This window comes from Leptonotus elevatus, chromosome 4 (genome assembly GCF_054856555.1).
Source record: "Leptonotus elevatus isolate MCC_2025b chromosome 4, RoL_Lele_1.0, whole genome shotgun sequence".
Classification (NCBI taxonomy): domain Eukaryota; kingdom Metazoa; phylum Chordata; class Actinopteri; order Syngnathiformes; family Syngnathidae; genus Leptonotus; species Leptonotus elevatus.
In genome coordinates this window covers 12626150-12654049 of record NC_141242.1, presented here as the reverse complement: position 1 = coordinate 12654049, position 27900 = coordinate 12626150, and the positions used below count along the sequence as shown (strand labels likewise).

The window sequence follows — 27900 nt, the reverse complement described above, 5'->3', positions numbered from 1 at the left end:
TTACAATGAAAAAGATATATTTCCAATTTTTTAAATAGTTATATTACTATGTATTATTGTCTGTGTGTGTGTATATATATATATATATATATATATATATATATACATATATGTATATATATATATATACATATATATTACTGCCCTATTTTGGCAGGAATACAGGGGATTTTGGAAAATGTTTCCTTATTTCCATTGTGTAAAGTGTTCCCTAACATGACATCATTGCAATGAAAAGCATGTGTCTCCAAATTATGTGATTTTGTGATACACATATTTTTTCGCCGTTTGTAATGGATAGAAACATAACATTTGGAGATACAGAACATGCTTTTCAGTGGGCAGGAAGATACTATATATAGTTTGCAAATTGTGTGCGTGGAACTCCTTATTTTATTTTATTATTTTGGCAGGAATACACCATATAAGGTAATAAAAGGGATAATTTGACACTTTTTCTCCCCTATGAAAGGTCTTCCGTTATGATGTAATTCCTCACAAAAGTGCCAGAACCAGACCTCAATTTGCCACCTATGCTAGGAAAACAGATTTTGAGGGTGGAGAGGAAGGGGGTTAACATTACTAGTTTTATTCTACATCAGCAGATGAGACTGTGGGGAAACTTTGGCTAATTTCAGCAGAGGAATGTAAAGGAAAAATAAACAGAGATGGTCTGCTTAATGCATGTAATGATCCATGATACAGAATTACTAAAAGAAGTCCGGAGGAGAGAAAAGTCAATTACATCTATCCACAGTATGAATCCATCCATCAACAGTATTTCAATTACTTATTGCCTTTAGGGATTTTTTTCCCCTTCTTAATAGTCAAAGACAACATTAAAGAAAGACAACATGACGCTGTAATGTTTTTCCAGATCTGTTTATTGATTTGTGATTTGTTATTACAGCACTGCGGATATTGTGCTTAACATTTTACAGGAGTTGCTCAATTGAACTCAATTTGTTGCCTTCACAATGAGATGACGCTGACTCAAAATAAACAGTTTCCCAAAAGCATGACTGTAAATGGCTTGATCACCAATAAATACAAGTATAAAACCACATTTGTATTATAAAAAAAAAAAAAGTACATAGAAGATACCAAAGGGACACAACTTAAATCCACCTTGGCAGTCTAGGATCACCAAAAAACATAAAATAAAAATCGTGGCAACAAGAGTACTGAGCCACAAGAAAAGAAAGAATACTTAAATAACATAATACTAATTTATTCTTATTATTGTCATAACAATATCCAGTCAAGTTTTCCTATGATTCCACTTCCTGCTCGCTAACAAGATAGTATTCCAGTTTCATCATCACACGTTGTCGTTGTCTTGTGTTCTTTCAGCATTTTGGACACGTGCGCTTTGGTCAAATAAATGTTTTCTTTTACTTTTTGGTTTATTCAAGGTGGTGGTGAGCCAGCAAAAAAGAGAGGAAACCTGTGACCAATTTTATCGAAATTGAAAAACTCATTTCCAGCCTTGTTATTACAAAAAAAGAGAAACAAAGTTCTTATATTTTGTAAAATCAAAAACAGAAGCATAATAAAAGGAAAAATACTAACATAGTATAATCTGATCACTGTAAATCCAGTTAACAATAATAAAAATACAAAAAATAGCAATAGAATGTAATACAATACGCAATCTGTCTTTGATGTTTTTTTTGTTTCGTTTTTTAGTACCCCGAGCGCCTTCCTTCACACCAGCAACATTCATTCAAGGCAATCTCCGGGCCATCATCGCATGCTTTTCTAGCCACATCATTCCCAAACTTTTTAGGGACGGCGCCAATCAAATGCTTGCCATTTGCAGTTTTAAACGTGTATCAAAAGCCTCCAGGTGAATGTGGGGTGGGGGGAACGCAATCAAATGTTAGCTAACGCCAATGCAGAGATGATTTCATGTACCGGCGGCGGCGGCGGCAGGGGACTCCCTCGACCCCGTAATTATGTCAAAGCTTGCTCACATCTTTGGTTGGAGAACATTCCGTCTACCTTCTAACTGACTTTCTCTAATCTACTTCAACCTACAAGTCCTTCTACAAACAACAAATCCCACAAACTTTTTTTTCCACTTTCCTCTCTTCCCTCAATTCAACTTTCCGTCTAACAATAGCCGTCTAATTGAGCTCGCTCGACATAGCGTACGCAGCTGGCGGGCCGCACCCCCACCTGTGCCTGATGAGGCCCAACATTTGGCTTAGTCAGCAGCAGGTTTAAACAAACCAACTGCTAGTTTAGCTTAAGGGGCGGGGCACTGTGATGTCATTTTCGGTCGACAGCAAGTGGCAAAATGGCTGCCCCCTGATGGATAAAAATGGGTGGATTTTGCATCTTAATATTCAAATGTAATGTTAATCAGAATGCCATGTTTAGACTAGTTGGAGCGCATAGAACATATTGTAAAGAAAATTACCATTAAACTTTCCCTTGCAAAATGACAAAAATGGAATGAGCCCCACTTTAGTTCTCAGTGGCTCGCTTATGATGTGATTATCGACTAAATGTTCATCACAAAGTCTTTGGACAATAAAAACTGGCCCATATATAAATCATGACCTTGAATAGGCAAAGAAATGGCGAAACAACACAAATGAACCGTGGTGGTGTGCGCCTCCTGGCCTGTAGGGGGCAGCCACGCAAAACTCGCCAAACTGCTTCAGGCTACACACCACGTAAAGGAACATCGTCGAGTTTCGACCTACCGACACGCAATTTGGTTTGGCTTTGTAGGAAATGACAAACTGATTTTTCTATTATACATAAAAAAAAAAAGGCACTTCCTACATATTGCCCATCAATGCAATATGGGTGGGATACAATATTGATACAGTACTGTATCAATGCAGCTGGATCCAATGATATTCAACTTCCCCTTCCGTTTGAAGGGATGTTTTGCACCTGCTTCGCACCCCTAGAACACACAGACTCTTATGAACATACAATGCACAGTTATTGTGTCGGTTTATCATTAATAACAACAATTATAGATGTCTCCAGTAACAGCAAACGCCCGTCAAGTTTTGCACAACAAAAACAAAAAAACGAGGCAAATATTAATAAATAAATCAGCAAGTTTTTGGAATAAGATCCTGTTGTTTTTTTTTTATCTTGTCTTCCAAAAATAGATAATTAAAAAAAGGAAGTCAAGATCACAAAAGCCTGTGTGCTCTGTGTGAGTTTTTTAAGGTGCCTTTGTAAACAGATGACCAGATTTGTTTATTTTTGGGGGGAGGGAATTATTCTGCGCTTCTTGTCGAGTGTGTAAACGTGGAAACGCAGTGAAGTGGCAACGGGGCTGAGAAACACACTTGGGTGGCGTTTTGTGTGTAAGTGTGTGTGATTGTGTTCACAAAAGCCCTGACGGATATTCCACTGGCCTGAGAAGTGCACATGAGTGTGTACTCAATGGGAGCATATTGCTGCCTTAGGAACAAAAATATTTTTCACATTATAACGATAAATTATATTATTTTGAGAAATAATTTCATGTTGAAATAAAATTAAGGGCGATAGTAGAGGCTCTGTTTTTTTTTTTTTTTTACTATTCTACAGTTATTGTGCACAGTGGATGAGATTATGTTGAAATGGGTGGAGCCATTTTGAAAGACTGAAATGGAGTTAAACCATTTTAGTTCTCAGCCGCTCATATCAAATGTTGAAGAATGTGAAAAAGATATTGTTCTAATCAACTTTTCAAGTAAACTTTCATGATTTTTCACTTAATTAAATGATACTAAGCCTTTTTTTTTTAATGGCATCAATACACTTCCAAAGTACACCTATGAGTGTGTGTGTATGTGTGCTCGCCTAACAATTCCATCATGACGTGTTTGGAAAACCTCACAAAATATGTATCCCAGTAACACACCGGTCGTTAATGCCTCAAACACACACACACACACACACACATTCTGAGAGTTGTGCTTCCTGCCCCATGTGTTAGGTGAGGTTGCTGCTGATGTCCAGGGCTTGCTGGTACACCTGAGTCATGTCCTCCAGGTCCCCCAGCAACGAGAAGCTGCCATTGTCCTGCGGGGAGCCTTTGCTTCTGGGGCTGCGGCCGAATTTGGGGCCCTGGAGCGCGGTGGGCGGCGGCTGGAAGCTGGCGAAGTTGGCCAGGTGCAGCAGGTTCTCGGCCGACACGCACGCTCTGATGTTGGGGCGCATGTGCGGCGTGGACGGGTGCCACTCGGCCGACTTGCTGGAGCCGTCCCCCCCGACGATGCTGGACGGCCGACTCTGGCTGCGCGACAGGCCCGAGTCGGCGGTGGAAGGGGGCTCCACGAGGGCTCCCGCCGCCTTCAGGGCCGCCGCTGAGGGCGGGCCGCTGTAGGTGGAGTACTTGCCGTTGCGTTTCAGGATGCCTTTTCGTCCCATGGCTCTTTTGGGTGGCGACGTGGCGAGGAGAGTCATGCTTGCTCCGCCCAGGAGCTCTGAAGACTCGCTGCGCTCGGGGGAGGAGTAGTACCCTGATTCCCGTTGTTGGTTGTTCTTCAAGATGCCTTTTTTGGGCAGGGTGGGCACCATCTTTGCCGGCGAACCTCCCCCGAAAGGCGTCTCCTCTTCTTCGCGATCCGGACTCGAGGCCTCATCGCCGCCTTCCGCCTGCTCAGGCCCGACCGTCTGGCCCTCCTCCACGCCGGCCGACTGCTGCTCGCCTGCCACTCTGGTCTTCAGGATGCCTTTGGGTCTCTTCAGTCCCGGTTTGTCTTCGCCACCGCCGTCCGCCTGTCCGCCTTCCTCCACGTTTTCCTTCTTGGACTTTTTGGGCCTCTGGCGCAGTAGCTGGGGCAAGGCGGCCGGCTTGGCGGCAGGACCGCGTGGCTCAGTGCGGTTCTGCCAGTCGATGAAGCGAGCCAGCATGGGCGAGCCGCCGCGGTCCCGCTGGGCGTCGCAGTCACACACGCTGTTCTTCCAGCCCCAGTTCACCCACCAGTGATTGGCGATGTCCTCCACGGTGGCTCGGCGCTCGGGGTTCACCATTAGCATCCAGCGGATCAATCCACGAGCATCTAAGCAAATGGTAAACACAAATATTTATGAAGTCTGTTTAAAACACATCACTAAGTATCTATTCGGTCGGGTATGGGGACTTTTTTAAGGGATGTTCCGAATCCCTCACTTTTTTTTTTTTGCACTTGAGTCTGAATCCAAGTCACTTGATTTTGAATATCTGCCAATACGAGTCCCAATACCTGTGCAATGCAACGTAATGAAAAAGATAAACAAGACCACATCCAAATTGTCAATATTATGTTTTTCTTTCTTTCTAATATTTGAACATAGGTCTCCCAAGATGATACCTTTTTGTTTGGCTGTAAATCAGCAGTGGTTCAAAATCAAGTAAAGAAGTACTTGACTTAAGAAATCAAGAACATTTAAAAATCTTTTTCAGCCAATCAGCTGCAAATCACATGATCTACTATTTCCAAACATGTCAATCGGATCTGTACAACACAATTTTTTTTTTTCAATAGGAGGCTGAGGGCAGCACAAAACTGAGCACAGCAGGTTCATGGAGACTGTGGAATAGAATTCCACAATGTCAAAAGCTACAATTACGAAAAGTAAACAGGGTAAGCTAACATTAGCATGCAAGTTTTTTTTTTTTCGATTTCTAAATTTAGCCAAGGAACAAGCAGTGTGTAAGTCTCCGTCAAATGATTCGATATGTATCTCGAGACATGGGGTGCGATACGTTTCAAGGACGGTTCAATTTAAAGTGGACTGATTCATTTTGGTTCGATTCAGTGGGACTCTGATTCAAAACAGTATGGCTCACTTTGAGAGGCAGTGACTTTTCTTGTTGTCATTTTACAATATGATTGAACTTGTCAGTACTGTAAATATAGTATTACATATATATATATATATATATATATATATATATATATATATATATATATATATATATATGTGTGTGTGGGGGGGGGTGCGTGTGTGTGTGGGGGTGGTTTTGTCTTTGCTACATTGTGGGGCCCATACACATGTGTTTTTCCAGGTTTAACTATGGTCCCCACAAGTCCAAACCTCTTTTTGAGGGTCAAACTTGGTTTTAGAGTTTAGGTTGAATTGGGTTATGGTTGAGGTTAGGGTAAGAAATGGGGGGTAGGCAATAATTTCTGATGGTTGGGGTATAGGGTAAGGGTCTAGGAAATGCATTATGTTAATGAGATGTCCCCACTAGACATGTAAACCCAACATGTACGTGTGTGTGTGTGTGTTTATTAGGGGTGTGCATCTCTCCAGTAAAAGAACATTCTATACTGTATTAACCTTTTGCACGTGACGTCACAGTTCTCATGGGAACGCCCCCTACGGGACACGAGACGACAAAAGAGCCACTTGCCTGTATTGTAACCATTGAATCTCATACAGCGTTAAGTCCTATATTTAATCGATTATCTTATAAAATGGTCTTATCTTGCTTTGCGGTCGGTTGTACAGACAGACAAAGGCGTAAACCAAATGCATACCTACTAATGAATACAAAAAAGGCGTCGATTGATAGCAGCAATCAACAGAAAGGACTGGCATCCCATAAAGTATTCACGGATTTGCAGCGATCATTTTTTGCGAGGTTAGTAGATAAATGTTGTAATTAGTAGATAAATGTTCATACATTTTACTAATAAACGTACACTCTAACAAAAATTGTAACAGAGGTGTCGAATTGCGTGTTTCAAATCACATTACCGAGCCAGATAATTAGCGTCCACTCCAACTGCAAGAACACACAGCTTAGTTTTAAAATGCACCTTCTTCAAAACTATTAAGTGCATTTGACAGTTTAATAATGGGGGATTTCGTCTTTGTGCTTGGAGTTTTTCACTCTGGAGCTCAAGTCATATTCATGAAATTAAGCGCATAGCTTGCCACTACGATAGTCATTTGTTCCATGCTAGTAAACATAGTAACATAACATCATCACAGCGTTTCAATATAGAACGGACTGTGTAAAAATAAGTCAGTTAGCATGATAAACAAGTTTTACCTTTGCATTACGAGGTATATTGTGTGAGCGTAACATCTCGTCCCAGAGACTCAGCCAGCGACAAGCTTTTGAATCGGCTCCGGTGTAAGAAGAGACGGCATTGACTACATAATGATATAGGTCGTGCGCTGTGAATTCCGGCAAAGTCGGCGATTTGATTAACTTGGTAAAAACAGCATGCAACAGAAAGTAAGGGCTGTTTTCAAAGTAGCGATCTCCAACTAAAGTAAATATCGCACTCTGAGTCGCGACTAAATGTGCAACTTCGACTGACAGGTGACCTTCGGTTGAAGTAGTAGATTTCATGGCTCTATGGGCAATAATCACTTTTAATTTGTAAAATAACAGTCGCTAAGTCACTAAGTCGCTCCGGGTCACGTCCACTTCCATTCAACAATCATTTCCTTCCGCCGTCCGTCATAGCGCAGTCACGTGATCACATGACGTCGGTGCAAATGGTCAATATATGTAGAGCACACACCATTTTTTGTTACACCCCTACAAAAAACTGGGGGCAGCAAGAAAATTGAGCACAACATAACGAGTATAGGCAGTAGGTCCATGATTTACCAAATCATGTTTAGTGTGTAAATAATGGCGATCATATAGTACCTGAGGATTGCGCGGGCTCTTTGTATTCGCCGTTGCTGATCTGGCGAATGAGGTTCTTGTGGTCGCCCCCGTCAAAGGGCATGGTTCCGTACACCAGCGTGTACAACAGCACCCCCAGTGCCCAGCTGTCCACCTGGAGAAACAAACAAATCCATCCTGAAACAAATCCCCACCAATCTGCACCACCTAAATGTGAACTGCGACAGGAAGAAAAAAAGGCAACTTAGTGAAATTGTGAATGGCAAATGGCAGGAGGTTGACTTTCACTATACCTATGCAAGTGGTTAAGGAATGTTACGTTATGCAACTGTGACTTAGTGGTCTTTACGTGATTAATGACTCATGGCATTAAAATAAATGTTGTGGAAAGAACTCAGCTCTGCCTAGCATCAGAACAGACCCTTGAGTTATGCCTGGGAGATTATGTTGACGTTAATAAGCGCTTGAATAGCTTTTCCGCACTCGCTCCTGGCCGGCGACGCTGCGATGCTTCACCGGCACGTCTTTCGCAGTTTTAATGACGAACGCCGGCGCTCCGGTGGGAAATGGCTCGTTTCCATCTAGATAAATCCTTTCCGCTCCTTCTTGCTCTGTCAGGCAGAAGCAAGTACTTTGTGACCGCCAACCTAATGCGATGCGGCTTTCTGAGTACCATGGTTACATAAGACTTGGTGTCTGGTGCATGACGAGGTGCAGGGGAACGACGTGGGAGCGAAAGGCAGGAGGTTAGAGGAGACCAGCAGAGATGCTGCTTGGTGACGGTGCTGCCATTCACTGATTAGCAATGCGTCTGCTTGTGTGACAGTGTTGCGTCTGGTCAGCACTGAGTGGGTGGGGGAGCGGCAAGATGATAGAAATGGAGGAATGTTCTTCTCCGAAGTCCCGACACAAGGTCTACAAAGAGGAAATTAGATAAGACCAGTTAAGAGACTTCCTCCATGGCTCTGGACTCAGACCAGGAATGCATCGCGCTCTCTTAACTATTGGCCCATCGGTGAGGGCGCACTCTATTGTTGTGTGCTATTTTTGACAATGCCCACTATAATTTGCGGCCTTATCCCAACCGTGGACGTGTAATTTTCAATTGAGATTGGACAGCGGTGGTTTTTTTAGGACTCTCAAGGAAATTATAGTGAATTACGCTCAAGTGGAAAGGTTGGGTTTCAGTACAGAAACTTAAAAGGAATAGCTTTCTCCCATCTTTTGTTTTAGGGAAGTGAAAGTAGTTTAGTCTGTACAGTGTCAGCAATTTATGCATATGAAGATTTTAAGCATCTCAAGTAAGTAGTGGGGGGGGGGGGGGGGTGGGCAAGGCTCAAGCTCTGCCCTTTTAAAGTGGGGAACAAGATGAACCTAAAAAAAACCTGGCTAAAAATGCCTATGCTTAATGGCCCAAAAATGTGAACAAAGACAAAATGTCTGATACTAAAATGCTATTCTTAGCGATGTCATATTGTACTGTACTGTTTTTCAGCACTCCCAAGAAACATTTTCACCATGTGACCACGAGTGCTCTTTGATGCTACGCCGCTTGTTCCAATCCAATTAAGACTGAAAGGAAGGAAGGTGAGCAACATCTATCCTCCACTTTCTCACATCAAAGGATATCTTAAGGAGGGATGGTGAAATGGCGGGGGAGGGAAGAAGACTGTATTTGGGCTGGACCACTGTGGAGTTGCAAGAGAGACCTCCTTTCGACTGGAGTCTGGTGCTAATCCCATCAAAGAACATCAAATAACACCTACGCTCCACTTTGTGCACAGGCAATATGTTGACGGCGATGATTCCAAAGGTGTTAACAATGTTGCGAGATCTGCCACTGAGTGGCAACGATGATGGTAGTTTTATCAAATGGAAAATTGCAAACACACTTTACAGCCTTTGCATCATTGGCGCTCACCTCCGGCCCGCGGTATGGCCTCCCGTTGACGATCTCTGGCGAAGCGTAGAGCGGGCTGCCGCAAAACGTTTGCAGCAGCTTGTCTTTGTGGTAGAGGTTGGACAGGCCGAAGTCAGCAATCTGGGAACGCAAGTGAGAGCGAATGAGAGAATGCTGGCGTTTATCCATCGCTCATGAATCCGTTGAAAATTAATTTTTGAATAAGGTTACCTTAATATTACAGTTTTCATCCAGTAGCACATTTTCCAGTTTCAGATCCCTGTGCACCACTCCATTCTGAAAGAAGACACACGAAATAAAACATTAACAGTGACAAGACTTTGCACTTATTTTTCTGAGGTCCCACTACAAAAATGGTCAAAGCCAAGCTTACGGAAAGAAAAGCAATGACGAGGCAATGACGCCATAACTTTACCTAATTCCACCGCATAAACAGTTTTCCACTTGAAAATGGTACTGCAAAAACACGCATCATTGAAAGCCTCAGATGGAAGAAGATGCTGACAAAAAAAAACTGTGGAGGAGGGTCTCTTGTATTTAGCGAGGCCAATGAGTACGTTTACATGCAGTCACTAACAAGGTACAGTATCACTGTCACGCTCATTTTATTGTCTTTGGCATTCCAGCTCAACGTGCAATTTCTGACAAAGTTATTTTGATTCTAGTTCTATAAAGGGATGGTGAAACCTACTCTATCATTGTCTGGTGTCTTCATGTTGACATCTGCTGTGGCTTTGTCACAACTGCACCGGTCTGTAATTTCCAGCCTGTGCGAATTATATTTTCATATATTGAGATACTAGGGGGGAGGGGCTTAAGTCACACTCCCAGTGGGCCACGTCTGCATGACACTGCCCGATTGGCTGATTCCAAGATAAAATGTTTACTTGCTTGTTATGGCAGTGAGTCATGCTGCCCCGCCCACTTTGAGATGATCTGGTAAGGATGAGTAATCGGTCTTTGTGAGGGACTCTCCTATCTGGGGGCCATGACATCATCCTTATCTCCGGCTGAGGAGAGGCAGGGCAAGAGGGAAGCCCATCTAATCAAGCCCGGCGAATCTGATGGAAATTATTGAGGTGCAGAAAAAGGGTTTGACATGGGCGCGGCCGGAGCCAAATCCGTGGGGAGATCTCGGCCGGCTTTAGCGGGGTATCCTGGAACACCCACCCGCAGTGTGTCAGATGAGGACAGAACTAGCACGAGGGCCTCTCTAGTGTGCTGGAATCAGAGCGTATAAGCCTGAATTAAACTGGCCTGCGTTCCGTCTTGACTCAGAAACAGATGACTCTCTTGTAGCAGCGCGCCAAGAAAAGCATACAGTGTAAAGGCTTGCAGATTAACTGTCTATAGCACAGCACAATGTGGAGGTGCATGGTGAATGTTACACACACCGAAGCCTGAAAACCACATCCGGATGCGTGCAAGCAAAGAGGAAAGAGAGGTGGACTCCGTGTGTGGCGTCTTACCTTATGGCAATGGTGCACAGCGGAGACTATCTGCCGAAAGAAGTGTCGCGTCTCCCGCTCACTCAGGCGCCGCCGTTCGCTGATGTAGTCGTACAGCTCGCCCTTGCTGGCGTACTCCATGACGATCACGATCTTGTCTTTGTTCTCAAACACTGAGGGATGAACACAATAAGATTTGGTTACAGCGTATCCCCCATACACAGTAAATACGAGGAGCGCTCGTGTTGCTTACTACAAGTTACTTTGATTCATTTATTTGTTCATTCATTCCGGATTTTCACGAACCGCTTATGGTGCAAAAATAGTATTCACTCAACGTCATTTGCCCCACATTGTACTGTACGCCGTTCACGGGTCCATGGAATGTCGAATGGGAACGGACAAAGAGGTGCCCGGAAATGCAAAGATACATCGAAGGAATTTCCAACCGACAAAGTCTACCAAAGTGTGTTCTGACCATTTTGATTAAGGTAAGTGTCATCGTAAGATGGTAAAAATGCTTTTACCATAATGCGATCGTGATATATGTGAGCTGCTAGCCTTGGATAGCTCTGGCTAAAAATAGATCTAGTGATCTAAATACCCTCCTCAAGGACTCTTATTTTGAAATTGTTGTTAAAGTGAATGAAAATAAGTGATGAATCAACAATGTTATTGTTTTTGCTGTAACATGCTAGTACAGCTAGCATAGCTAGCGCGAACTTGCCGAGATTCTTCATCTCAAATTCACAATTGATAAATGCACATAGCAACCAATAAGAGCCGAAAGTACAGAAGACGCAAGAATGTCCATGTTAGAGGAAGCTGGGGGTGACATTCATCAATAACAAAAGAACATTCGGCGTAAACACAAGAGTCAAATTTGCTCTACAGACTTTACTGTGTACATATTAGGAACAGATGAGATACGTGTACGAAAGACTAATACGCCTTCTTCGATGGGAATACCACACTTCTTCTCCCCGTGCACCACCTAAACCCCAGCTCACGCGCCTGGCCCAACAGAGCAGGGAGGGACTGTTAACTCAATCAAGAGCGCTCCTCGGGGACGGCGGGTCGGCGAAAACACACCCGCCAAAGGAGTTCTCAAACAGACGCTCTGCTGCTGTGTCAAACGATGCCCTTGACACATCACACATCAACATCATGTCACCACATTTCTCAGCACACTCCCACATTCCCCAACGAAGCACGCCGAGCCGTTCATCTGATAGCCTCGTGTGAAGGATTGGACAATAATACAGTGCAACAACATAGCGTAGGTGTCACTAAAGTAAGTCCCGGAGAACGGGCGTCCTCTCCTCGTCCGTTTCAGTTAACAGTGATATTGTTAACAGTCCCGACATTACTTCTCTCCTTTTGCACTTTCAATTTTTTGTGTCTTTCTCAAGACAAGGTTCACACACTTTTTTACTAGATGATATAAAAAAAATATTTTCCAGCTATTCGTGTGTCGCACAGCTGTGTTTAAAACATTAATTGCCAAGGACGACTTAAGTCCATGATCCATCCATTTTCCAAACGGCTTATCTCGTCCATTATAATCAAAACATTCAGTACCAAAGGCGTGTTATGTTGTCATTTATTTATTTATTTTTAGCCAAACTGCTAGCATAGAGTAGCGGCGTACCATTTTAGAAAAATGAAAAATAAAATCTCTGTTTGCCAACTGTGTACAGGGAGGCGAGTGCGACTTTACTGTGATGGTGCTACAGCCTAGTCAAAAAAACATTTTAGTCGGTCAATCTCTAGCATACATTTGACAAGGGAACATTTATGTATCTGTAACCACAGAGTATGTTATGATAGTTAGCATGACAACAATCTTGGAAATATGACGAATATAACGAGGTTGTCCCATGGAAAAACACTGACGGCTGACGGAGCTTATCTGATTTTATAGAATGAAACCACTGTTAAGATAGCTAGAGGTGTCATGGAAGTTGACTTAAGTTCTAGTGCTGATTACGAGAGAACTGGTGAAAGATGAGAGTATCTATTGTTTAATTTGGTAGATGTAAAAATAATCCATCCATCCATCCAGCTGTGGGTGTTGAAAAATCACTCAAAATCCCTTGCACTCTATGATCAATGCAAATGGTTGGCATTGATTAATACATACAATAAAGGTCAACAGTCTAAAACAAAAATATGTACATTGTACAATTTGGAGTTCAACCAAAGTTTTCTGAAAAAAATATGCCTCAAAAGCCCAAAAATAAAAACAGCTTCGACTTAATAATCTCAGTTGTACTTTTCATCCATTTTCTATACAGTTGTTGCTGTATTGTGGGCGTATCATTTCAACTTGGTGACATCGCTCATGAAGAAGATGAAAGTGGAAGACGGACAAGATGGCAACAACATAGACTGCCCCGTATTCCGGGGCTTGATTTCTTCCCACACAGCGGGGTCACAAGGGGCTCGGGGCTCGGCTTTCCCGCACCCTTGAGTGAGCACCTTCATAGCCTGTCACCCCCCCCCCCCCCCATTCTCCTCGCCGGGGTCCTTTTAAAGATATAATCCTCTACAAAAACACACAGTTGCTGAGTGAGGGTAATGCTCCCTGATTGACTGTCTGGACGCTGAGCAAGTCACAGTGTGTGTGTGTGTGTGTGGGGGGGGGGGGGGGGGGTAGCAGATTGGGCCTTCTGATTGGCGGACGGAGCCATGACCCAGTCTGACATGCACCGTGACCTGACCTGGTGGAGTTGCTCTTGATGTGCACATTCTCAGCTTGCACTCCCGTTTACCTTTGACCTCTGTTGCTGGACTAATTACCCGTTTTATATAACTTGGGATTGCCATAAAACACAAAACTATCGCTCAACTGGGCTTTGTTCACTCCTTCCATCTCACTAATGATGATCAACTCAGGGCCTTATTTTTGTGCCCATGGGTAGATTTTTCTTTCTTTTGGTATTTTGCTAGATTTGCGCCATTGTGGAAGGGAACACAGCTGACTCCTGGCCAATCGAAGCGGCTCACAGCTCATTACATTTAAAAAGAGAGGCATGCGCGAAGGAAGGAACTGCAAGATCTCCACGTGTGGCTGATGTAAGTTGGCTACTGTGGATGGGCACTTGGAGACTGCCTTCTACCCATGGACATATATATGAATGGACTATCAAGAGGCCAGAGGGCTGCCATTTTAGGTTGCCACTGTTACTGACAACTTCTGTTACCTTTCCACTAAAAACACTGTTATCTGTGTGTGTTTTACAATAGGAACCCTGTATGGAGCAATGAGGGACTCTCAACTCGACCATTCAGAGTAAATTGTCTTGGAATCGTGAACTGTGACTGACAAAAGTGTAGGTTTAGATTTCACAGCTTATTCATCGGGACGATGGGCTTTGCTTTCATTTAATTGTTGAATAGCACTCAGATATATACCTTGAAAGATAAAAAATATATATATATATATCACATTCTTACCAGTGCTTCTCCTAGACGTATTGCTACTACTGTTACGCCATACACGGTGGCATTTCGGTGAAGGGACAAAAAAATAACATGAGAACGCCACGGAGAAATCAATGTATTCAAGCTAGACTGCTTAGCAATTGGCAACTTAAGATGGCCGCCAGTGGCTTCGCTTCTCCCGAAGGTGAGCAAGCAGTATTGTTAGTACATTCATATATACGTCCGTGCTTCTACCCCTGATCGTGTCTCTGCGCACGTCTTTGAATCACTGACCACAATATTCTGCCCCCTGTTGGTCTGGAGTAGGCATAGGACAGAAAAACTTTATTTTGACGATCGAATTTTAGGAACTTAACCTTCATATTGATTCTTTATGTTGTGTAGTTGCTACATCTTGAAACAATGGCGGCATAAAGCATTGAACTATTAGCAGAGTAAACTAACTTTGTAAAGTGATGCTTTCATTCTTCAATGGTTAAGTGATTAATTAGATGTTATTGTTTATATATATATATATATATATATATATATATATATATATATATATATATATATATATATATATATATATATATATATATATATATATATATATATATATCCATCCATCCATCCGAGGTTGGAGGAGTCAGCTTGTTCTCAGTGTCTCCACAACCACAATTACGCCACTAACATTTTAGTTGCATGTAGCCATTTGCACATTTACAACACTATGGGCTTTGAGTGGTTGTTTTAAAAGGGGGGAGGTGGCACTTAAGTATAACAAATCCTCTGTTAAAAATGCCGCACAGCACGCTGATGGATGCAGAATGTGAGTGTGGAAAGGGTGTGGTAAAAGTCTGTCTTTTGCACACAAGGCTGGTTGGGCTTTGATTTACGCAAGACAGCGTGCGGGAGCTATTCAAAAGGGTGTTGGCGGATACACACAATTTGGGGGCCTCGTATACGTGTATGCGGCATGCACAACGGTGCCTGCTGTGCTGGAGCAGCTTCCTGATGGAGTCCGCACACTTAAAAGCGCTCAGAGAGTTTATAAAGCAGCTGCACTTCAGCCCTTCAACTGACTGCCTGCTGGCACGCTCCCATGAGAACGCCGCTGTTTGTTATATGCGCTCTACAGATAACAACCTGGGGAGTTTGAAACGCAACAAAAGGACAGTGGTTCAACCAGTTTGGCGCCTGGCACACAAGCGGCTCCAGCCATTGTACCAGGGCAGCTGTCAAGAACCGCCGGGTTGACACGGGCATAAAAATAGCCGCCGGCCACAAATCAAGCGAAAGTGCCTGGCGTTGCTGTGCCTTGTGACTTTTAACGGCCGGCGCCCACGCCAGCAGTGCAGTATGAGGGATGATGGACTGTGAGCAAGATGTTGAAAGAATTCAATGGGAATTGTTCCGCCTTTTACACTCGCCATTAATTGCATTCTCTAGGGTAAGGGCATTCAAAAACACATGATTCAGGCCATGTCTGGTATTTTTACAAATGCATATTATTCTATGCATTTTGGCTTCTTGATCCCATACAAACTGGACCTTATGGTAAATGTCATTCAGGGTGGAGACTTTCAGTCGCCTCTTTGGCACTGTTGCACTCTCTTAGCAGTTAGGGCTGTCACTATTGACTAATCGTCCCGCCCATTACATAAATGTTTTTGAATTTTTAGTTGTTGTTTTTTATATATCATTACTTCTGTTAATCTACTAAGGTTAAACGTGAGTTGAATTGAGCGGATGTAACTCCTCGATCATTATTTTATGTGCATATACATTATTAAACACCAACAAAATGAGCCTAAAATGGATGGATGGTTAAACGGTTAGCAAATCGCGATTAGCATTAGCGGCTAGCTATCACCATTTAAGGTAAACAAACTGGAACCACCATTTAGTTCACACATACATCATATCTACATGAGTTGAATTGAATGGATGTAACTGCTGTACTAAATGATTTATCTTCTGTGCACAAGCATTTTTAAACACAAACAAAATTAGCTCATGCTAAACGGTTATCAATCACGATTAGCATTAGCGCACTAGCGATTACATTTAAGGTAAACACTACCATTTAGTTCACACATCATTATATTATATACACATTACACATGTAATAGTGTTTAATGAGCTCAATAAATTCCTCTCCGCCGCATGCGTCTGCAAAAAAGGCAGCAAACATGGTTCCGGCGGAGCTTCGAGGCAGACATTTTCAGTCAACCTATTTTAAAGTTGACTTATCCGACTTGATCGACTTTTTTCCCCCAGCCCTACTTAGCAGACACTGTAAAAGCACCTTCAATTTCAAATGTCAGCATTTGCGTGCAAATACTTATTTTTCTCCCCCACTATATATAGGAACGGTCGTAATGTGTTTCCAATTGGCTGGATGGACAGCCGGGAAATTCGTTTAATTTTTTTTTTTTATATATAGTGAGGAAGAAATGTGTTTTTACAAATACCTGTGGACTTCACATGACCTGTCTTGAAGGTTTTGATATTTAGAGAATTGCTTCCTCGAGTAGATAGATGCTGACATTGCTCCAGGGAAGACTTAAGGTCTTTCCTTGCCCTCTCTCTGCATTACCAGTGGACAGCAGTCAGACAGTACGCAGGCCTTGGGTGACTGAGGTCAATCCTACACACGCACACAACTCACATATAGGCAGACACACACGCATACGGGGCACACGTGCAACTTTCACAAGTGCAGTCTGGTTCCCAGCTGCAGTTGTCTTTTAAGTGTCAGCAGATGTCTGGCCCAGAGATCAAGACTGAGGATGAGACCTCTCAGATGTGGGAGAGGCAATCCCTCGGAACGCCGAGCCTCTTATACATTCCGCAGCACGCGTGCACACAAAGGCTATCTAAAGCCATCCGAATTTTCAGAGTCTTTTTTTTTTTTTTGCTTTTAAATGGCATTTGCATGTCATAACATGACAATCCTACAAAGGGGGGACTTGTGCGTTGTGTATTTATGGGCGTTCAAGCGTGTGTGCCAATTTGTCGTGCTTACCTTCGTATATAGAGATGATGTGCGGGTGGCGGAGTGATGACATGATCTCAATCTCACGGCGGATGTGAACCATGTCCTGCTCATCCTTGATCTTCTCCTTCCGAATAGACTTGATGGCCACCTGTGAGGAATGAAGGCACTTTTTATCAGCCAAACAGCTAAAAATAGAATCATGATGAGAAAATATTTGATGATTATAGTACAGATTGGTGATTTTCACATGCAGATTTGGATAACAGGCATTTTCATTTACTATCTGATTGCCTGGTGGCCAGATATTGCAGAACTATACAGTGACGGGAAAAAAAATCGTTTTTAGCGTGTGTTGGGGCGGGCCTGGGAGGGCACATTGTGATGCCAGGTGGGGTGCGTGTGACACAAGGGAAAATGTTTTCTGCCATATTAAGATTTAAGTGTAATTGCACATCCACTGCAGTAGGTGGCAATGTTACTCTCATTGTCAGAGTGTGCACAGGGAGTATAAACTAAACAATGTTAATAAGGACACAATGTTATGCAGAGGTGTATTTAAAACAATTTAGACAAATGATATTATGGATGGGATATATATATAGCTCTTTCTTTAAAATTATCTGCCATTGTTTTTTGTGTGGGTTTTTGGGGAAATTGTCAAAAGTACTATTTGGTATTAGTGAATACTCAAGAGTTGAGTACTTGTACTGGTATCACTCTGAAAAAAAAAGTGGTCCCCACTGAGATTTGCAAAATTAACAGATAATAATTGAGAAGCGCTGAATTACCGCCACCTAGAGGAGAGGAGTGTAACAGCATTACTGAGGAGTTTTGTTTTTGAGTATTTTTATGTAGGTGCAAAATGCAAATTTTGCCTCGCACACTACGAAGCAAAACCATATTTCGAGCCTTGTAATCAGGATATTCCCTGCATGGACTAAAAAGTCAGCTGCATGGGATAGGCTCCAGCTCACCCACAACCCTAATAGAAAATGAATGGCATCTATGCCTACATACAAACTCACTACAGGTTCAGTATTCAAATATAAAATTTCTTGCTACTGTGTGCCTAATAAACAGCAACTGAGGCAGTTCTCTCTCACGTTTGCTGCACAAATCTAATCATGTCATTCCAACAGATGGAAAAACCCTTTATTGCTGTATGACAACAAAATAATCAGTGCATAATCTTATCAGTGACCTTTACACCGGCTTGTGTGAGGTAGCTACTATCCTGTCCTGTTTTGTAACGGCTTTGGCTGATTAACAAGACACTCGATGCAATTCTTTAAACTGATTTCGCGGCCCCTCCGAGTGGTCCTTTTGTCACGGCATGGCGTTCTTTGACCCTATCAGCTGTGTCTGCTGACACAGACGCAAGATGAGTCAGAAGAAGAGGCGTCATTCAACACAGTGTAATTTACTCAGCCTCTTGGAGCGAAATAAAGGCGCAGGCTGATGTGCGTGGGCCAATAATGGAGGCTTGCTTTGTGCTCTTCAGGTGCCCCCTCCCCCAGCCTATATTTAACCAGGTATTAGTCAGTGTCACCGCTATGAGATGAGAAGAGAGGGAGATTCACAAGGGGAGTTTCCATAACCGAGGGTGATGCAAAAGCACCGGCCATGTTTCCTCCTCACCTGTCAAGAGTCCTTGAAAGGACAGTAAGTCAACACACTTATTTTTAGTCATTCCCTAAAAAAAGCTTTGGCCTCCTTTTTGATAGCGCTTAGCCTGCTGGGACTTTTCTTTTCCTTCCAAATGTGGAAAAGGAGGATTGAGTGAGCAACGCCTCCTCAGCTTGCCAACGAGGAGGTCAAGCTGTCGTGGCAATGCTACCGTGGGGCGCGTTCCAGTCCTCAGACCTACATACGCGCCTTAAATGAGAGGCCACTCCAAATAAACGGATAAAATATAGTCGCGCACATGTCACTGTAATTGCAGCCTAAACATTCTTGCGTGAAATCCTGCCGTTCCTTTGAAGAAGCGGCTACAGAGTCCGTTCATTTGTTAGTTTAAACTTTTGTCCTCTGCTATCTTAGCACGAGTCTTCCGACGAGTGCTTTATATTCCATGCGGCCAAAACCGCAGGCAGTAGCCAGTGCCAAGCTAATTACCGTGTACATCAATAAAAATAACCCTAAACCGGAATGGTTCTCTTCCAGGGCATGCCTTGATTACATAGAATTGAAAGAAATTATACTATAATAAACAAGATGGAGCCCCAGGAGTCCCGGGCGCTATGTTCACAATTAGTAAAACTGTTTGTGTTTCTTCTTTTTACCTCGTTAGATTTACGAGTGCTGCATTTCCGAACCGCGCCGTTGCAGAAGGTTGAGTCATCCTCCTGCTTTTATTAAATCAGGAATTCACTAATTTAGGAAATACCTGAGTAACGACCTATAAAGTTTGCATGCAAAGCAAAGTTAGCCTTTTTTCGCCTTTTTTTTAAAGTGGGGCGCAATCCATCTTGAGCCGTAACGATGCTAATTCGGCGCCGCAATGCTAACCCGTCGAAAGAGCACGCAGGCCCACAAAAGGGCCTTGAGAGCAAGCCAGGTATCTGTTGTGTATCTCCTCGTATTCTCTCGCCCTGAACCCCGACGTGGATCATTAAACAGCACCGCAGACCGTCCACTTGGCTGACACAGCTACGCTTGTCCTTAAGTGGAACCCTATTACTGTCACTCACAGTCAACAGCCACTGCCCCGCGGCCCACCGTGGCCCCTGCCAGGTATGGGGTCGACCCCCCGCCAGGTTTCCAACAATCCGTTTGAAGTGAAAGTCGGTGCTTCGCTCCACTGGAGCCTGACATCTTCTTGCTCGTTCTCAGACCATTAAAACAGATGAAAGATTCATCGCGAGCTCGCCCTTCCCCGTGTTTTCTAAAAGTCCCCGGCGTCTCTTATGTATTGTATTGGGCTTGAGTCACGGTTTGAGGCGAGGGGGAGGAAGAAGCCCGTCATTCTTACGGAGAAATGTATTCCCAAACGAGCCAAAGATCGTAATACCTCATCAACGGTGCTGCATAGAGCGCAGGAATGTCGGCGTTTTCCCTTTCCCGTACCTCTCCATTGTTGAGCCATGATGTAATGTGATGCTTTAAGATTGCATTAATATAATGCTGTTATGCTTAAAACAGAGAATCTCCTCGAGGGGTTCCTTAGCCCCCATTTTTGGGTTACGTGCTGATCCTCTTTTAAGCTTGGTTGGCTACGTATTGCGACTGATTTCCAGGCCACAAGCTATGGATTGCTAGTGTCGTTGTTTATACCAGTCCAGAGCTCAAGACAGTTTTGGCACAGATCTGCACAACACAGTAGATTGTGGATCTGTTCACTCAGTTACAGTCCGCTTACATTGGGAACAAGCGGGGCAGTGACGTACCAAACCAGTAGGAGCGATGAGTGGTAGTTCGCACCCCTTTGTGACGTTCACTACCGCCATCTAAAGGAATGGAGTAGAACAGTCTCCGCCATAACTTGATGGCTGTGTTCCAATTCAGGGGCAGCATCCATCGATAACGAGAAGAACACTAGATGGCTCTCGGCAGAATGGCAGCGCCGTCACTGGTCGGCCATCTTGGGACAGGGGACTGCTCTGGTGCACTGTGCTGTAGTCGGTGGTAAAGTGGATTATTTTTCCGCTTAAGTACTCGTAACTTGCTGAATCCTTAACAGATTTACAATCGAATAAATGTGGCTGTGATTCAGGCGGAATTTTTAAATTGAAAAAAAAAAAACGCAGCATAGTTGATTGTGTCATCTCTTGTGTCATATGTAACAACAAAAATCAACAGCTATTTCAAAGCTTGTGCCCCATTCGCTGTAATGTTATGAGTACTCGAGCACCCCTGTCTCAAGAAGGCCGCCCGATGCCGACATTACTTCTCATTGGCTCACAGCGCGCACGCGTTAAATGCATCATTCTGAGGTTGCGCTTGAAGGCCGATTATGTCATAAAGTTGCACCAGGGGCGTTCCACATCAAAGACCCTTTGAAATGCGTTGCCGGATACGTCACTACCGTTCGCCCCAGTCTGTAATATCACAAGACTGTTCTCGCCAACCTTTATTTTCTAAATATTACATTTTCTATACCACTTATGCTCAAGATAATTGGACGAGTTAGCTAACGTATTGCAAAAGTCACATTACAGCCTATACTAGTCGTCAGTCAATGATTGGGAAGACGGCATTCAGTGGGAATTGATCCCATGCCAGCAAATCAGCCATGTGAACAATCGAACACCAGATATGTTGAACTTCAAACCTTTAAGTTAGAATACAGTGCTAATACCACGTCAGCTGGTTCCTGTAAATGGAACGCTATCAGGATGCTAAGGATTTGATCGTAGCCTTGGCAGAGGACGGCGCTCTGGCACTTCAGGTCCCTGCTGTGCCTGTTCCTTTCATTTGTCACTCACTATCATCGCGACCTTTTCAACTAAGTCATCTTGATGGCAAACGCCATGGTAACAAACACGCACCCGTCTCGCCACTCCATAAAAACATGAAACAAAATCCAGAAGTGTGCGTAAACGCATGGGCGTGTCAATACGATCCCCCCCCCCCCGATTAATTGCGCTTTCATTCGGCTTCAGATTCTTAAAGCAAACAATCGCTCAGTTGCACTTTCGCCAAAGCGCCGACTGTGTCATCATTCTTCCTCAAGTGTCGGCAGGCCTTTCCGCACGCTTTCCATCTATCTACTTGCCTTCTCGGGTTTTGAGGCGAGGACGTGGACATGTGCGGGAAGTCTGTTGCGTAACGGTCTTACTGCTGCTGCTGCTGTGTCTAACATGCGGCCGCAAGAGCCCCGCCATTGGGTTCAGAGGTCAGGTGCATTTTAACGAGACGCACGTGGCACATGGAGGGTTGTCAGTTGCCAAGAAAGCAAGCAGGGTAATTGTTATAGGAAAATATAAACAGATATTTTATTCAGGAGATCTGAAAACTCCAAATTTGAGACTTTTTAAGCATTTTAAGGACTAATAAGTCTTATTATGTTCAACAAACATGTTTCTGGGTCAATTTTACACCAGGACTAATAATAAAATCTCATTAACTGGCAAATTTATGAAATTACAATTACAAAGTGCATTGTACAGTGGATATAAAAAGTCTACACACCCCTGCACAAATATCATGTTTTTGCGATATAAAAAGAATGAAACCAAGATAAATAAATTTAAAGCTTTTTCTGCCCTTAATCGTATTTATAACCTGTAAAACTCAATGAATCTCTTTTGAGAGTGAGCATTGCATTTTAGGATTACCAATTACATTCAATCTTATGTTAAATGCGTCAGCATACACAGGGCCACCATTTAAAGCAAATCTGATTAATTCCAAATAAAGTTCAGATGTTCTAGTAGGCTTTTCATTATTATTTTTTTCTTTCTAGAAGGAGCCTAAATGTTTTCTGCTTATGCTGATTGGTATTTGGAACCGTTTATAATTCCCCGCCACCAGATTTTCGAATTTGTAGTTTCATTCTCGAGGCGAAAAAGCCAAAACACAACACACAGAAAACACATTTGTCATATAAGTCTGACAAAAGGGAGGTGTTGAGTGTAAAACCATTTGAATGCGAATAATTTGCTTTTTGGGTATGCTCATTTCCCTGCAGTGCTGACATGCTTTTGCATGACTTGAAAAAAAAAAAGTCATTACTTTCTAGTAAGTAATCATACCCAGACTCCCTCTAAGCCAAGAATGAGCTCATTCACTATCTGCATGAGATACCACAAGTATATGTTGCGCAATTTAATGAGCAAAACATGTCACAGTGAAGCTGCGGCAACGTCAATAACAAAACAAACTCAACCATGGAGAGAAGGCCAGGGGCTATGTAATATTGGTGGGGTGACAGAAGCGGTGTTGGGGGGGGGGGGGTCCACTGGTGACCTATATTTAGTTCCCCCTCAGTATTCTCAGCTCATGGAAAGTTCCTCATGTCCTGCCAGGTTGGGAGTGCGGGGTCAAATGTAACCACACATGGAAATAATCGGACATACGGGTCTGTCGGGATATCATACATCTCAAACGTGATGACGCTGTCGTCAAGGGCGGGCAATGTGTTTTGCATAAACAAACAAATGGGGAGGGCTGGGGTGGGGGGTTCACTTTCACCTTTCCTATGTTATGACAGAAGCACAAGTGCCTCTTTCTTATATGGTACCTAATTTAGTGGCCAGGGAGCGCACAACACTGAGATAGTGATCTTGTTTTCACCGCTGCCAGAGAGGCAGTAGCTTGGCTTGCAGTCTGTGGTGGGGCCCCTGCATGGGCTGAGGCGTGTGCAGTCGGCCCCACGGGCTCTTTGGTGTAGGAGCCGGGGGGATCCCCAGCAGAGAGGAGGTACGCAAATGCAGCTGACAGATGTTACCAAAGTACTCACACTGTATTTAAACCGAAGTACAGCTAAACATAAAAAATAAAAAGTTGCGAGTACTGATTCAACTTGTGTGCTTAAATGAAATTTTAAGTGCAAAAGTTGTGGCTTTCAGCTTGTCGCAAAAGGGGGCCGCCACAATAAGCATGTACAAAAAACACACACACTGTTGATTACAGGTATTCCCTAATGTTGTGACTGAGTAACAACAACAAAAAGTCTGGTTAGCTGGAAATGATTTTAACGCCAGGAGCGTGTGGTTTTTGAACTGGCACGAGACACAAAAGCATTTGGAGCAAATCATTCTTGTAGCCAACATCATCAAACAATTCTCTTGGAATATCTTGCTTTTCCCAATTCCTCTGGTTAACGCTCCAACCATGTTACTTCTGTCCCTGTTTCTCTGCTAAGACCAATATCTCAATCAATCAAGATCTCAACCTCACTGGACATCATTACAAGGGAGCATGCATGACCGTACTGCATGAGCAACGCAACGTGTATGCGTACAGTAACGCGTTACCTCTCTGCCGGAGTGACGTTCAATGGCCTTCTTCACTTTGCCGTACGTGCCTCTCCCCAGCGTCTCCAGCAGCTCGTAGCGGTGCTTCAGGTTATGCTTGTGGTGGTGTTTCTTCACGCCGGGGTTCCTCCTGCCGCCATCGCCGCCCGCCGGGGTCTCCTCGGGTGAGCGTCGTCCGGCGAGCGGCGGTGGGGGACCGGGTTCGCCTCCGCAGTTTTGGCCTCTGGGGGGCTCGGAGCGGCTCGCCCCCCGGCGGGGCGTCAAGTACGCTGTCTCCATCTCACTTTAATCTAACGCGCGTGTTATTATAAATCACCCGCTAGCTAGCAATAAGAAATTAATATACAGTAATACTTATAGGCCTAATAATAGTAATAAATAAATAAATTACAAGGAATAACGAACAAGCTACTTGTCATATTTGTCCACGTGGAAGCAAACATTTCCTGATTGTCTTAAAAACGATCAAAGAGTTTACCGTCATGTCAACGTCCTAACCATCTACTTAGTCTACAAAAGTCTACAAAATGACGTTTATTTCACTAAAAATGATATTAATTGTGTAATAATAACGTATCGTATAATATTAATTCAGTCGATCATTCGACATAAAGATGATATATAGTCTATATTGCGCCTCTAATAATAAATATATCACATGGGCTACTCCTCAATCGACTAGTAAGGTCTGTCCGTGTGTCATTTGGGGTTCGCTCGCATCATCTGTGTTCCTGAACGCTGCTAACATCACTGACTCACATCGACAAGGCGAGAAAGCTGCGACGAAACCGGCGTTTTGGATGAAGATGACCCTCATGTTTGCCCGCTGCTCATTCATCCGGACTCAGCTGCGTGTCGCCGTGCGCCTGCGGGCTCCGTGCCGCGGTCGACCCGGGTTGAGGTGTGAGGTGCTCGGACGCGATCGGGAGCGGAGACGCTGTGGTTACTGCTGCCATGGTCGTTTTGCTGCTGGCTGGCTGGCTCCCTCCCTTTCCTTCCTCGTCTTTTTCTCTCTCGCGTGTCTCGCTTGTTTCTGATCTTTTTTCTCTCGCTTTTTTCCTCTTTACTCAACGTAAAGGAAGGAAGGATCCGAAGCCGGTGGGCGGGGATTGCGCAGTCAGCCTCTTCCTTTGGAGTCTTCCTCCTCCTTTGTGAGCACTCCCCCTCTCTCTTTCTCCGAAACCGCTGCAGCCTGCAGCTGATGCAGGGGGGGTGTAACTGGCGTCCCCCCTGCAGCACCCCACCCCCCCGCCCCGCTCTTCTCCTCAACATTCATCCATCTGCTCTGAAGACTTCATGCATTAATAACATTTACAACACAGCAACGATTCAACAGTTGGAAATGTCTATTCAAAAGTTCAGGGAAGGCCACATTAAGTTCACAAGGAAAAGTTATAGTGTGTTTTAAAGTAGCACTAAGGAACTTTTCAACCTTAATAAAATATTTTCATAACTCTTCTGATGAAACATCGACTTAAAACTAGTTGCCAGGGCCTGAGGGGGTCTGTATCGTGTCTACTGGCACAAAGCAACTTCGAAGAGGATGATAGGAACACTGCCACACACAAAAAAACTACAAATGTGCTGACTGCTTATGGCATATGTCACTTTCCCCATTCGTTAACAAAGACAGAAGTCAATTTGAATGTCGATGCACGATTACTGCTTTCCTGGCAGAAGCTGCAAAACAACTGAAAAATTTTGTCTGAGGAGACAAAAAAGAAAAATGGAAGCTCCTCTGATAAAAAGACAGTCAAGGATCAACAGAGTTCAAAAACAACGCAATGAGCTTGACCTCATGCGAAATGTCAGGCATAACATTACCACTTTTGGCCATATAGCGCCGCCATAATCAACATAAACTGAAAGTTCCTTAAAAACACACACACACACACACACATATACATATACATATATATATATATATATATATATATATGTATTTATTTATTTATTCCCAATGTGCAAGTACTCCAAAGTGGCCAAGGGCTGCAAGTGCCCTTAGCTGCTCGCAAATCTAGTTTATGAATATCATTTAGAAGAGCAAATAAAATACTGGAGGACTTAACTGCACAGATTTCTATCAGGGCTATAGCACCGCCTAGCCCCAGTGTAGAGTTGTTATATTTGTTTCATTAAAATTGTTGAGCACACCTGCATCACAGTGGAGAAGTTTCTGGACAGTTTTGGCACAAGCTGCGGAAAACCAGGTCTAGATACCAACCAAACCTCACAGACACCGTGCTGCCCTAAATGTGAAACAATTCCACAAAACTGACCAGATTAGTACATTTTTTTTGTACTGGAACTGAACAAACAAAAGCTACTCAGTGACAATGAGTAGGCATATGTATGAGATTTTATTTCAGTGTGAATTTATAAAAGGACAAGCAATGTTGATCAGCTCCAAATTGTACTCAATACACTGAAAACGACAAGAAGCTAAACAAGACAAGTTTGGAATATGATGGGTTTGACTGCACATTAGGTAATGGTAGACTTCCGGAGTAAATGAACTAAGGACATTAGTGGCTTTCAATGTTAAAAGGGGCGGGGGGCGGTCATATTTAATGGGTTCCTCCAGAGCCCACGCCACACTCATCAGTGAAGAGGTTTTTTTGGTCGTGAAAGTCATCCCGTTACTGTTTGTGTAATCCTGTTTACAGATAAACTTAGTCAAAGAAGGACTAATGGTTGAAAAAAAAATCGGAGGACATGAAAGTCATCCTGCTTTGTTGTCTTGGACATCAGAACATCTTCGAGCTGTTTAAGTTCTATATTCCCATGGATGGATAGAGCCGACTTCTCTCCTTTGACAGGAGCGCTGTTTTGAGAGTCAACACTGACCTCTTGTGGTCATGTTAATGTTTTCAAGAGAACTGAGAAAGTACAGTCTTATGAACAAAGAAGACACAATGGTTATATATGTTTTGGTATATGAAATACAATTTGGCAGCATGGTTAGCACAGCTGCCTCACAGTTCTGAGGTTGGAGGGTTTAAATCAAATAAACTTCAAGACATCAGTTCAGCCAATTTAAGAATTAATTCCACAAGGTTTTTTTTTATTTTTTTTAACCGAACCTGCATGTGTTTGGTATGTGGGCTAAAGCCAGAGTACCTACACTGCAAGCATGGGAAGCACATGCAAACTTCTAAGATTTGAACCTAGAACTTTAAAACTGTGAGGCAGATGTGCTAACTACTATTATAGTATAATGGAATAACAGAATTGCTTGCTATGGCAGAGAAAATGATGCCCTAATAAAGTCATAATGATTTATCTGTTTGTCCCAATACTTTTGGCACTATGGACAATTCCACGCTTACGTCACAAGCCAAAATGGCCGATTTACTCGGTGAAATGACCCTCTTCAGCTATTGAAAAACATTGTACTTTGGATCGTTGTAATTTGATTTGTGAGGATTCATGCATTTCATTTAAAAATTTGATGAAATTTTGTCTGACTACTATAACAATCTACCTGGTTTGGTTTTGTTTACACCGCAAAGGAAACATTTGCATTGCAGAAATATCAGAAATGCCCGGATGTAAGGAATTGTCAATAAAGTTATCAAGATAGATTT

The 27900-nt window shown here is 43.3% G+C and overlaps 1 protein-coding gene across 1 annotated transcript; it reads right to left on the bottom strand.

Moving 5' to 3' along the window:
- Positions 1-866: 866 nt before the first annotated feature.
- On the bottom strand, positions 867-25470 carry nuak1b (NUAK family, SNF1-like kinase, 1b). The gene is made up of 7 exons (XM_086073068.1): positions 24314-25470; positions 17424-17544; positions 10988-11139; positions 9729-9794; positions 9519-9638; positions 7619-7751; positions 867-5024 (listed from the first exon to the last, which is right to left on the bottom strand). The coding sequence occupies exons 1-7, from the start codon at positions 24590-24592 to the stop codon at positions 3952-3954; spliced, it is 1944 nt and encodes a 647-aa protein (XP_085929194.1). The 5' UTR covers positions 24593-25470; the 3' UTR covers positions 867-3951.
- Between the last annotated feature and the right edge of the window lie 2430 nt (positions 25471-27900).

Excerpts from the sequence above, each read along its gene's own strand:
- nuak1b (XM_086073068.1), bottom strand. The coding sequence starts at position 24,592 with ATGGAGACAGCGTACTTGACGCCCCGCCGGGGGGCGAGCCGCTCCGAG. Across the intron at positions 9,795-10,987 it reads CTGTGCACCATTGCCATAAG|AATGGAGTGGTGCACAGGGA; the intron begins GTAAGACGCCAC and ends GTCTTCTTTCAG. Across the intron at positions 7,752-9,518 it reads GGCCATACCGCGGGCCGGAG|GTGGACAGCTGGGCACTGGG; the intron begins GTGAGCGCCAAT and ends TTGTTTCTCCAG.